Below are 12343 nucleotides of genomic sequence, written 5' to 3' on the forward strand. Positions count from 1 at the left end.
GCTTTACTGTTTTTGAAAGGGAACTGTGGAGTCGATTTCAATGAAAAAACCCAAAGAAAGAACCCAGTTTTTTGAGGAAATCAGCACTTCAGGAGAGCTCATAGGAGAATATGAGGAAAAGAAAAGAAAGTTACTGAAAGCTGAAGAGGATGCACAGTTTAATTTTAATAAGAAAAAAAATGTGGCTGCAGAGCGCAAACATGCAAAGTTAGAGAAAGAAGAGGTAAGGCGTCGTGGAGATGGAACCAGTAACTGTTGGACACAAAGGCTTTTGTCTGTCAGCATTGCTAGGTATTGGCTTTGGGTTACTAAAAAGATTTTTTTTTTTTATGATGTAAGACAAACAAGGCCCACTCTTCATCAAAAATAAGCTTTTTGACGTAGTCTCTACTGTTTTGCTTCCTAAATAGGCATTGCTACCTGAAGTACAAAAATGTCTGATTTTCCCAACTAAAAATAAGCTTGAGGGGTGTATATCTTACATGGCATGGGCTTTCAACTTTTGGATCTTGTCCCTTTACACTCTCATAAATTATTGAGGTCCCCGAGGAGTTTCTGACCGATATTTATTGTGTTTGAAATAAAAACTGAGAGGGGCGCCTGGGTGGCGCAGTCGGTTAAGCGTCCGACTTCAGCCAGGTCACGATCTCGCGGTCCGGGAGTTCGAGCCCCGCGTCGGGCTCTGGGCTGATGGCTCAGAGCCTGGAGCCTGTTTCCAATTCTGTGTCTCCCTCTCTCTGCCCCTCCCCCGTTCATGCTCTGTCTCTCTCTGTCCCAAAAATAAATAAACGTTGAAAAAATTAAAAAAAAAAAAAAATTAAAACAGAAATTTAAGAAATATAATGATCAATGTAAAAACAGCAATAAGAAACATTACACGCTAATATAAACAACATACTTTTATGAAAAATAATAGCATTTTGTAAAACTAACCAGAAGGGTGACATTGTTTTACATATTTATAATCTCCTTAATATATGGCTTAAAGGAAGACAGGTGAAGGCTCCTATAGCCTTCTGTATTAAATCTTATTTATGTGAAGGCCTAGCAGCTTTACCCACCATTGGCTTTTGCACCATCAGTGTAAATGTCAACACAATGAAAAAGGCAAATGAAGTCTTACTATTATTATGGAAAGAGTTTTGACTTCAGGGGCTCCCTAAAAGGGTATTGGGAACCTCTAGGAGGCCCTAGGCATGCTTTGCATATGCTGTTCTGTGGTATTTCTTGGTGCCCTTTACAATGCCTAGTAGAGTACCTCCTTTATGGTTGATAGTTCTTTGCGTTTAGAGTGATCTTTGTCAGCGTACCTGGGTGGCTCAGTCAGTTAAGCATCCGATTTTGGCTCAGGTCATGATCTCGTGGTTCGTGAGTTTGAGCCCCATGTTGGGCTCTGTGCTGACACCTTGGAGCCTCCTTCGGATTCTGTGTTTCCCTCTCTTTCTGCCCCTCCCCTGCTCACACTCTGTGTGTGTGTGTGTCTGTCTCCATCAAAAATAAACATTAAAGGGGCGCCTGGGTGGCGCAGTCGGTTAAGCGTCCGACTTCAGCCAGGTCACGATCTCGCCGTCCGTGAGTTCGAGCCCCGCGTCGGGCTCTGGGCTGATGGCTCGGAGCCTGGAGCCTGTTTCCGATTCTGTGTCTCCCTCTCTCTCTGCCCCTCCCCCGTTCATGCTCTGTCTCCCTCTGTCCCCAAAATAAATAAAAACGTTGGAAAAAAAAAAAAAAAGAAAGAAACGTTAATGGACTTGCCATACTCTGAGGTCCAAGGTCCAAACAGAAATGCGATGAGGACCCAGGTTAGCAGGTGCCACTTCATTGTTCTTACCACCATATCACTGAGTATATGAGAATAAAATCTGGTTTACTGGTTTGTTGTGTATGTGTACCCAGAAACCTCCAAATAATGCTACTTTTGACAAGAATTAACTTCATAAATTTGATAACTTGTGAATGATACTTAAATAATAAATAATTTGATTCCTTAGAGATCATTTGTTGGTACTCTCGCTGAGTTTATGAAAGGTCAACTTCAGTATATTCCCTTTTAACTGTTACTGAACTGTACTGTTTTATAGGCAGAACGTTACCAGAGTCTCCTTGAAGAACTGAAAATAAACAAAATACAATTACAGCTTTTCCAACTATATCATAATGAAAGGAAAATTCATTTTCTGAACACCGAGTTAGAGCGTGTGAACAGGAATTTGAGTGTCACAAAAGAGTCTCTTTCTGATCATGAAAACATAGTTAAAGCCAAGAAAAAGGAACATGGAATGCTAACTAGAAAACTACAACAAACAGAAAAAGAGTTAAAGTGAGTTTTAAAACATAGTTATTACCAGTTAGGTTTTATGTACATTGATAAATAAAAATATAAATGACATTTTGAAAGTTGATTTTTTAGATAAACTTTTTACTTTGGAATACTTTTAGATATACAGAAAAATTACAAAGATAGTAAGAGTTCCCATATTCCCCACATTCAGTTTCTCCTACTTAATAACATTATTAATATGATACATGTGTCAGAATTAGTGAACCAGTGTTCATTTACTACTGTTAACTGAAGTCCATGGTTGACTAATATTTTCTCTCTTTTCCCCAGTGTCTTTTGTCTCTGGTCCAGGACACTATGTTACATTTGTTAACCTGTTTTTGTGAGCTCCTCTTGGCCGTGACAGTTTCTCAGCCTTTCCTTGTTTTTGATGACCTAGATAATTTTGAGCCATATTGGTCAGGTTTTTTTTGTAGAATGTCTCTTAATTTGGATTTGCCCGATAGTCTCTCATCATTAGTCAAGGTTTACGGATTTTGAAGGGGAAGGCCGCAGGGGGTAAAATGTCCTTCTCATCACATCGGGAATATCTACATAGCATATGTTATATGACCTAGCATTTGTCTAATACATCATAATATGAGTTGCCATCATTGTTGCTGTTGACCTTCTCTCGCCTGTCCGTAACCTCCATGGCAATAGCGAGCAACCTGGCTTCCACGGTCAGCCAGTCATTTTCAGTTCTAGTAATCATCTGTGGCGGTACTGCTGATGTTAACCCATACCCTCATGGGGAGCAACTTTGGCAATGAGAGTACAGTGCCTGTGCACAGGTCCTCTTGCTTTTAGTTTTATAGACTTGACTCATTTTCAGAGTTACTTAGGTTAGCACCTTTCCTCCCAATCCCCTTCAGGAAGGTGATTTCATACACTGGTAATACAGTAGATTCTTTGGTCACATTTTGTATTCCATCTGGATCCCTTAGCCTCCTAAGTGATTTTTTCAATTTGTATACATTACATTAAGGTTCACTCTTGGTGCCATGAAGTTCTATAGGTTTTCACAAATGTACGATGTCCTATATCCACCATTATGGTATCATACAGAGTGGTTTACCACTCAAAAAATTTCCCTGTGCTCCACCTGTTCAGTACCTCCCCCCCAACCTCTGGAAATCACTGATCTGCTTATAGTCTCTGAAAGTCAATTTTTAAAGTTTATTTTTAAATGTATGATTTGATCAAAAGAACTTCCTTCCCTTATATGGTATAGATTTAATTTAGTTTAAAGCAAACTTTATTTTCTTTTTAGATCTCTTGAAGCACTTTTAAATCAGAAAAGGCCTCAATACATTAAAGCCAAAGAAAATACTTCTCACCACCTCAAGAAATTAGATGTGGCTAAGAAATCAATAAAGGACAGTGAAAAACAATGTTCTAAACAGGAAGATGACATAAAGGCCCTGGAGACAGAGCTGGTTGATTTAGATGGTGCATGGAGAAGTTTTGAGAAGCAGGTTGAGGAAGAAATCTTATACAAAAGGCGAGACATTGAACTAGAAGCCAGTCAGGTGAACAAGTCAACATATGAGAAAACTATTATTTCAGCTTCTTAGAAATAACTTAAAGGATGTCCTCTCTGATACTTTAAGAGATTGACCTCAGACAATCCTCATCTCAGTGATGGGGATTGAAATTTTTCAGCCTATATGCAGAATGTATCTTTAGGGTATTTTTGTTTTATAAGATTCGATGGCATTATAACCTTTATGAGCTCATTGAAGTCATAGAAAATACTTCAACAAGACCACATGGTATCATTTTGTAATAAAATTAGGTAATTGATATTCTTATGTTTTTGAGGTAATCATTTTTTCCTTACGGATATTATAAAAACTTAAAAATCAGATATACGTGGCTTTGAAGAAACATGACCACTTAATTGGCAGGAGGGAAGTTGATTGTTTGAGGTGGTTTAAATGTGGTGGTGAGTTAATATGCAATTTGGTATGTGAGATTTAATTATAACAAATGGGAAAAAAATAATTATGACAAATTGGTAGTAGAGCTCCCATAATTTTTAATTCAGAGTTTTCAAACATTCTCTCAACTGACTTTTTATCATTTATCTTTCATTAATGTTATGATAATTTTACATCATAAAATATATACCAAAATAACTATATAAATAAAATATTTGATTTTATCTGAACTCCTTGCATGTGGACTGTTAATGAGTTTAATCCCCTTCTTGTTTTATTTTTTAATCCCCTTTCTCTTTAAGTTTTTCTTGCAGAGACTTTATAGAGTTGGTTTTGAATCCTTATCTGTCTCTCTATCTAGGCAGTTTTAAATAAGAAGAGCTTCATTTTACGTTCACATTATCTTACCTGGAAAAGATAACCAATTATGATCCAATTTACTTAAAACTGATAAGATTATCTTCTAGTCAAAGGATATCACATAAAAATTTCCTCTCGTGTTTCTTCTGTGAGTTAGTAATATTTTAATACTCCTTATACAGCTGGATCGTTATAAAGAACTTAAGGAACAAGTAAGAAAGAAAGTGGCTATAATGACCCAACAACTGGAAAAGCTGCAGTGGGAACAGAGGGCTGACAAAGAAAGACTGGCATTCGAGAAGAGGAGGCATGGAGAAGTTCAGGTACCTCTGTTTGTGCGGTCATGACGGGGAGTTACCATCAATGAAATGGCATTCTCTTTTTGTGTCAGCTTTTCAGTATATTAATGGATTCACATTAGGCATAAGCAATTAATTTAAAAATTCTGGGTTCCTTGTTTTGCCACTTAGTGTCCTTTAGGTGCTCCTTCATCATGGTCTAAGATAGAAGCAGAAAGCACCTTCTTTCATGTAATCAGTGTTTTCTACACACCTATGCGGTGATGGGCATGAGCACATCACACAATTTTTTTTCCTTCATGTGCTTTAGTTCAGTGAGGTGAGGAGGAGGATAAATAAAGAGAAAAAACAGACAAGTATCTTAACAGAGGTGAATGCAAGGCCCTGTGGAAACATCAAGGACACAGCCCAGGAGGAGCCTGGGAGCTTACTGCACTGCATGGGAAGTGACCATCAAGGCCGCGTGATAGTGCTCTGCCCTCCAGTTAGGCAGACCTGGCTTCCAGCCAGTCTCCTGTCACGGGTCTGTGTAGTCTTGAGAAGTAACTAAATTATTTAACTTGTCTGGGCTGGGCCTTGATTTCTTCATTTGTGCAAGAGGGACCAATGAGTCTACCTCATAGAGACGGGAGGTTGGATAAGATGAAAGCGTGTGACAATATACGAAGTGTCTGGTCTTTTCCTCTATGCCTCATGACCTCGTTTTCCAAAGAGTGAGAATTGGACTCCAAAATTATTATGGCAATTCAACAGATCACAAATCGTGATATTTTATACAGTCGGTGGGCCATCCTAAAAATATGACCATTTCTGATAAGAATTGTAAAGGGTAAATGGTTCTGAATTATATATACATTTGACTTATAAGTAAATATTTGGAATTTAGAGGAAAACGTTGATTGATTACTTTGCCAGGCACGTTGCATTCGTTGGCTCCTGTACATCTCACAATAATAACAAAGAGTAGGTATTTACTCTAGGGTACAGATGAGGAAACTGAGGATTGGGATTTCAAAATGAAATATGTCTGTGGAAATGGGTCTGACGTTTTCCAGAGAAAACAGCAATAATGTTATAGCGTAGTGTTTATTTGTACATACCACGTATATAGCATTTTACGGCACTGCTCTGAACCCGATTTATTTATTTAATATTCAGACAAATTTATGAAGTAGATCCTAGTATTATTATGTTCTCATCCTGGATTTTCCCCTTTTCTAAGTTTTCTGCCTTGGTGACTTATATTCCCATAGATTTGAATGTCATCCGCTGATGACTCCCCAATTCGTATCTCTTCCTCACAACCTCATATATCCAGCTGCTTTGGCAGCACCTCCTTTGTGGATGTTGAATAGATCTCTCAAACTTAATCCAAGCCGAGCTTCTGATCTTCACCCCCACATGCTTCCCACACGTAATCTTTCCCATTTTAGGTGATGAGATTCACTCTTACTGGTTGCTCTGACCAGAAAACTTGGGTTCCATCTTTGACTCCTTTAGGGAATTGTGCCGGCTCCACTTTGTACGTGTACCGAGTCTCGTATCGCTTCTCCACTGCCCTGCTGGTCCCGATCACCATCTTCTTGTTTGTTTGTTTGTTTGTTTGTTTGTTTGTACCACTCTGATAGCCTGCCAGGTTTTCCTGTTTCTGCTGTCGTCTCCTCTACGACGGCCTCAGCACAGCAGCCAAAGAAATGGTTTTCATATCTAAGATCATGACACTTGCTCTTTTTTACTTCCTCCAGTAGCTCGCCATCACACGCAAAGTCAGGGTCCTCGAGTGCCCTCCATAGAGCTACCTGGTCGCTCGCCCCTCCCCCTCCAGTTTACCTTTCAAATCTCCGCTTTATCTGTTCTCCCTCTTACTCCCTGTGATCTGGCTGTACTGGCCTCCTGGAACATGTTGGACATATTTCTGCCTTCAGGCCTTTGCACCGGTTATTCCTCTGCTAGGAACAAGCTTGCCCTACATTTCTTCATTTGCCACTCCCTCACTTCCTGCAAGTCTTTGCTCAGATGTTGCTTTCTCATTGAAGCCTACCCTGACCTCCCTATCTAAAATTACAGTACCCACCACACTTCTGCTGGCCTTGCCCCAGCTCTGTTCTCCCGAAGTGTTTCTCTCCTAACACATGATTTAATTTCCATACTATATTTGTCTGCCTTCCCCCTCTAGAAAGTTAACTCCACAAAAGCGGGGAGATGTTTGTCTGTTTTGTTCCCCGATACAACCCAAGTGTCTAGAATAGTTCCTTATCCAGAAGGGATAATCAGTAAATATTCGATGGGTGAATTTCACGGATGAAGGAATCAAGGCACAACATGGTTCACTTGACTAAACGAGTAAGTGGAGGAACTGGGATTTGGTTCCAGGCGCTTTGTCTCCACAGTCAGTCTTCTTCACCATACACTGCACTGCCTCTCACGTTAGGCGTGTTGTGAATTGGCAGGTGAAAAGACGACCAAGAATGAAAGGCGAACTATTTGATAATCATGAGTGGAAGAGGGAACGTTTTGTGGAAGGAGAAAAACAGATGCAGTACCAAAGCAGTAACTACTTTAAAACACTTGTATCATTTGCATCACATTATGAAGTTGTACACTGATTTCAGTAAATACTCTTTGTACATTTTTGCCTTGGTACATGCTAGTTTTGGGAAAACCTCCTCATCTTTACATATTACATTCTGTAGTTACTCACACTGCAAAGCCTTCTCGGGCCCACTTTTTCTTCCCACCAAAAACCTGAAAATAATTTATTCCTCATCTAATTACTCATTGGGCTTAATCTGCATCTAAGGGCTTTTATCAGATTGAATAAGAAGTACAGTTCATTTGGTACCAGTTCTACTAGACTGGAAGCTTTTAAAGGCAGGGTTTGTAACAGTGTTCGTTGTAAACCATGTACTTAGATGTCAGTAAGTGGTGGTTGAATTGCAGCTGTCTTTTTTTTTTTTAATGTTTATGTGACAGAGAGCACACATGCATACACGTGAGTGGGAGAGGGGAAGGCAGGGAGAGAATCCCAAGCAGGCTCCATGCTGTCAGCACAGAGCCTGACACGGTGCTTGATCTCACGAGCCGTGAGATCATGACCCGAACTGAAATCGAGTGTCAGGCGCCCTGCGGCTGTCTTTTGAATACAAACACATCGGTAGTAGAAGAAGAACATGTCAGGTTGGAGACAGATGGAGACGTCTGTACCCAGACTCAGTTTCCCACAGGACAGGAGGAGCTTTAACTTCCCACAGATCCTGAGATCACAAGGTTCTGGGCGGTGTTTGCTTCTCCCAGACAACTGCGTGATCAGCCGGCATCTCAAATCCAGAAGACCTGGTACCAAAACTGTCTGATTATCCTCTATCGTGTGTCGAGCAGAACACCCAGGCCTTAACCACTTCTCCATGGGAAGACCCTGGCCTTTTCCATTTTCTTCATTAAAGCCCATTCTTTAAACTAAGCCATATCTGAAGTTTGTTCCGAGCTCTTGGCATAACAGATGGTGACCTTGATAAGTATTGACCACAAAGGAGCCCAGCTGGCGTGATACAAGCCCTGGGAGTGGCCAGAGCAAAGGCAGAGGCAGGTGTTTCCAATTGACTTAATTTGGTATGCCTCGTTCATCTTGGTTTTGCTTCTTTGAATGGAATTCTTTTTTGTTGTTGAAAGTTTTATTTTTTTAATGTTTATTTTTGAGACAGAGAGAGACACAAACTATGAGCAGGAGAGGGGCAGAGAGAGAGAGGGAGACACAGAATCGGGAGCAAGCTCCAGGCTCTGAGCTGTCAGCACAGAGCCTGACGCAGGGCTCGAACCCATGAACTGTGGGATCACGACCTGAGCCGAAGTCGGACGCTTAAATAACTGAGCCACCCAGGCGCCCCTCTTTGAATGGAATTCTTAAGTTTGTGATAATAGAATTTCAGTATAATGACTCTAATTGTGAAATGTGTGAGTTCTAGAGAAAAGAAACTATGTCTTGCTTATTTTTATAACTCCGGCACCTAGCACAGTAGATGTTTATTCAGTGAATTTGTATTACAAATGAGTAAAATGACATAATTATCTTCATAGAATATATATTTCCTTTTCCAGATGAAAATCTTGTCATTTCATCTGCTATTATATACTGAAAAGGAATTGTTTTTACTTTGGTACGCTCCTGGTTTTAGATCACTTAGTAATGGAGTAAGAAAGGTTAATCTGGCTGTAGTGCACGGGGTGAATACGGGAAAGGTTAGATATGAAACCTTGAAGGCTAGTACAGCACTTGTATTTAGTGATACAGTGAGTGGAGCAAGACTTTTGCAAAGTCCTAGTCTCACAAGCCCGTGGTTCCCTTCCGGGTGCCTATGCTGTTTGTAACACCAAGTAGCTGCCCTAGAATTACTGTCTACTTGTGTGTCTCCCACCAGCCCTCAGTCCTTAAGAGCAGAGACTCTCCTGTTCATTATTATATCTCTAGTTCCCAGTACATGGCAGCCAGGGAATAAATATTTATTGAATGAATTAGTTTGAGGGACGGATAAGAAATGTGTAGACATTTGAAGATCAACCCTTAGAGTTTGGAGTTGCCAAATATCTAGTGAATGGTGGAGCCAGGATTTGAACCTTGACCCTTACAGACTCAAAGCTCTATGCTTTACTGCCTTTTCAGAGTTAAACCTTGCGCTTATAGGTGTTTTCATATGGTTATATTTGATATATTTCAAGTTTAGAACATCTTACAATTCTCTAGTAACTTCTAGGAGGATAGTGAAAAATAACTTTATTTGGAGTTGCTGTAATTGATTTTAAGTTTTCTTCCTGTTTTAGGAAAATCTAAAACAAATAAAAGAGCAGATAGAAGATCATAAAAAACGAATAGAGAAGTTGGAAGAATATACAAAAACATGCATGTGGGTACAGGGGAAATTCTTGTGGCTTTCTTATGTCTCAAGGGTCTGGTATATTTGGGGTATATCTGTGAAATGAAAGCTTCCACTGTATCATAATGTTCTCACTCCTGCAGTTTTTTTCTTTTTTAAAAAAAATGTTTATTTGTTTTGAGGGGGGAAGGGGCAGAGAGAGAAGGAGAGAGAGAGAATCCCAAGCAGGCTCCATACTCAGCATGGGGCCCAATGTGGGGCTCGATCCCATGACTGCAAGATCACGACCTGAACTGAAATCAAGAGTTGGACATTTAACCAACTGAGCCATCCAGGGGCCCCTCACTCCTCCATTTTTTTCATTTCATTGTAGATAATTAAAAATTAGACTTAACCACATAAGTAAATACACTATTTAAGTTTTAAAATATAAACTTTCAAGTGATGAAACTTGAAATGTTGGTATTGATGTTTTATAATAAGTTATGTCACGATAGCTGGCATGACCTGATTATCCTCCCACTAAGATTTTTGTTTTTCATTGGCATTTACTTCTTATTAAGCCCACAACGACTCCTCTGATTATAGTGATCTATCCTTACTTTCACTCTCTCAGTCTTCAGAAATGTGTATCTTCTGAATCAACAAAGAATGATCAAAATCTCTTTGCCCATGTCCGGTGCTAAGCTTATTTTATTGTCGTTTTCATCATTTAAAATTGATAAGCACTATTCCATTCCCCTACAGTGCCAGACCACAGTATGTTGTATCTTGCAATTAATTTTTTTTTCTTTTTGCTAGTAACTTGTTGTTATTGTTATGTAGGGATTGCTTGAAAGAGAAAAAACAGCAAGAGGAAACCCTAGTGGTTGAAATTGAAAACACAAAATCAAGAATGTCTGAAGTTAATGAAGAATTGAACCTTATTAGAAGTGAATTGCAGAATGCTGGAATTGATAACCATGAGGGAAAACGTCAGCAGAAGAGAGCAGAAGTTCTAGAACACCTTAAAAGACTTTACCCAGATTCTGTGGTAATTAGAAGTGAATAGTTAATTGAAACAAAAGGGCTAAGCTTTCTTATTTGGGATTTAAAAAGTTACCACTATTAGGAAGCAGAATTATTTCAGAAGTCTTTTAGTTTTGTGTTTGATTATTTGTATTGAAAATATAATAGTAGATAATTGTGACAAAATTTAACTTCCAACAGTGTCTAAAGATAAGTAATTATCTGAGAGAAACCTGGACGTTAACAGTATGACCCAGAAAGTCTGAGTTACGACCACTATCCCCATAGGTCACAACAGATCGCCTCAAGCCTCATGTTCTTCTTGGTTTTGTTTTGTTTTGTTTTTAGTATTTTCAGTTAACCTCAATGGCATACTTTTGAAATAATGATGTTTTATTCTCTAAATCTATATATCCACTTCTGCTGATACATTTCATTAGCTGCAGGACAGCTCCGGTTGTTGGGGCATCAGCTTCACAGAATGACTTCCTCTGCTGTCGGGGTTGTGGTGTCTCACTCTCTTGTCATTAACACCAGGGGACACCGTGCAGTCCTTCTCTTAGGAGGGCCTGTTCTTAGCTTTTGGCCCTGGCAACCTCTTGAACTGTTTTGAACTGGTCTTGACTTCTGGGTAGTGATGGGGGAGGAATAAGGCTGGGTCACACAATCCTTCCCCCCAGTACCAAACAAAATGACGAAACTAGTTTTAAAAAGTAGTTTAACAACCGAAAAAGGAACGGGGCTATTACATCTAATGCCGTAAACTTCAGAAAATGGTGATAGTCCATGATTTAAAAAAAAAAAAGAAAAAAAATTGAACATTTCTTGTTCTTAAAACTCTGCAGAAGGAAAACTGACAAATTCCTGAGAGTTCTCACCTAGTATCCCTTAATATAGCAACAAATAAACACAAGTATATACGTGTGTGTGTGTATGTGTGTGTGTGTATGTGTGTATATATATTATATATATTTGTTTCCTTCTGATTCAAAACTAGCGGGTCAGCAAACATAAACCTCTGATGTTCTTAGATGGAAGTAAAGGCCAATTCAAAACCCTGTACCCAAAATGGAATTTTCCCTCCTCCCCCGAGGCAGAGGAACCTTGGTATTGGATATTGATTAAAAACTCAGAAGAAAGAGCAAAGCTCAAGTATTCAGACAAAAGATCTACACAGCCTCAACTCCGCTCTCACTTGCCCCTATCCTCCACGCCATTAGGTGATAGAAAACAGACCAGAAAATACTGAGGAGATAAAACAGAAAATACCTAATTTAGTCCACCACTTGGTGCTCTCAGTTGTAGGTGAGGCACTCAGGAAAGCTATCCACCACAGCAACTTAAAGGTCTGAACAGAGCTGCCCACGTAAGCAAGTTGAAAAGAATCAATACAACAGCTGTAGGTACATGCAATAATAAAAAGAAAGAGCAATTTATTTATTTATTTTTATTTATTTATTTTTTTTCAACGTTTATTTATATTTTGGGACAGAGAGAGACCGAGCATGAACGGGGGAGGGGCAGAGAGAGAGGGAGACACAGAATCGG

The 12343-nt window shown here is 39.4% G+C and overlaps 1 protein-coding gene across 8 annotated transcripts in view; it reads left to right on the forward strand.

Annotated features, from left to right (window-relative positions):
• The window catches only part of SMC1B (structural maintenance of chromosomes 1B), a 76175-nt gene that overhangs the window by 17998 nt on the left and 45834 nt on the right, over positions 1–12343 (forward strand). For 4 of the 8 annotated variants that reach the window (XM_040490563.1, XM_040490566.1, XM_040490564.1 and 1 more), the window contains exons 4-9: positions 20–223; positions 2079–2317; positions 3591–3849; positions 4803–4943; positions 9735–9817; positions 10613–10820. In XM_040490563.1, coding sequence (XP_040346497.1) covers positions 20–223; positions 2079–2317; positions 3591–3849; positions 4803–4943; positions 9735–9817; positions 10613–10820 — 1134 coding nt within the window. The remainder of the gene's footprint in view (positions 1–19; positions 224–2078; positions 2318–3590; positions 3850–4802; positions 4944–9734; positions 9818–10612; positions 10821–12343) is intronic. The other 4 variants (XM_040490567.1, XM_040490568.1, XM_040490569.1 and 1 more) reach the window with 3 other exon arrangements.

Source organism: Herpailurus yagouaroundi, unplaced genomic scaffold (genome assembly GCF_014898765.1).
Source record: "Herpailurus yagouaroundi ecotype Mexico unplaced genomic scaffold, PumYag 182, whole genome shotgun sequence".
NCBI classification, from domain to species: domain Eukaryota; kingdom Metazoa; phylum Chordata; class Mammalia; order Carnivora; family Felidae; genus Herpailurus; species Herpailurus yagouaroundi.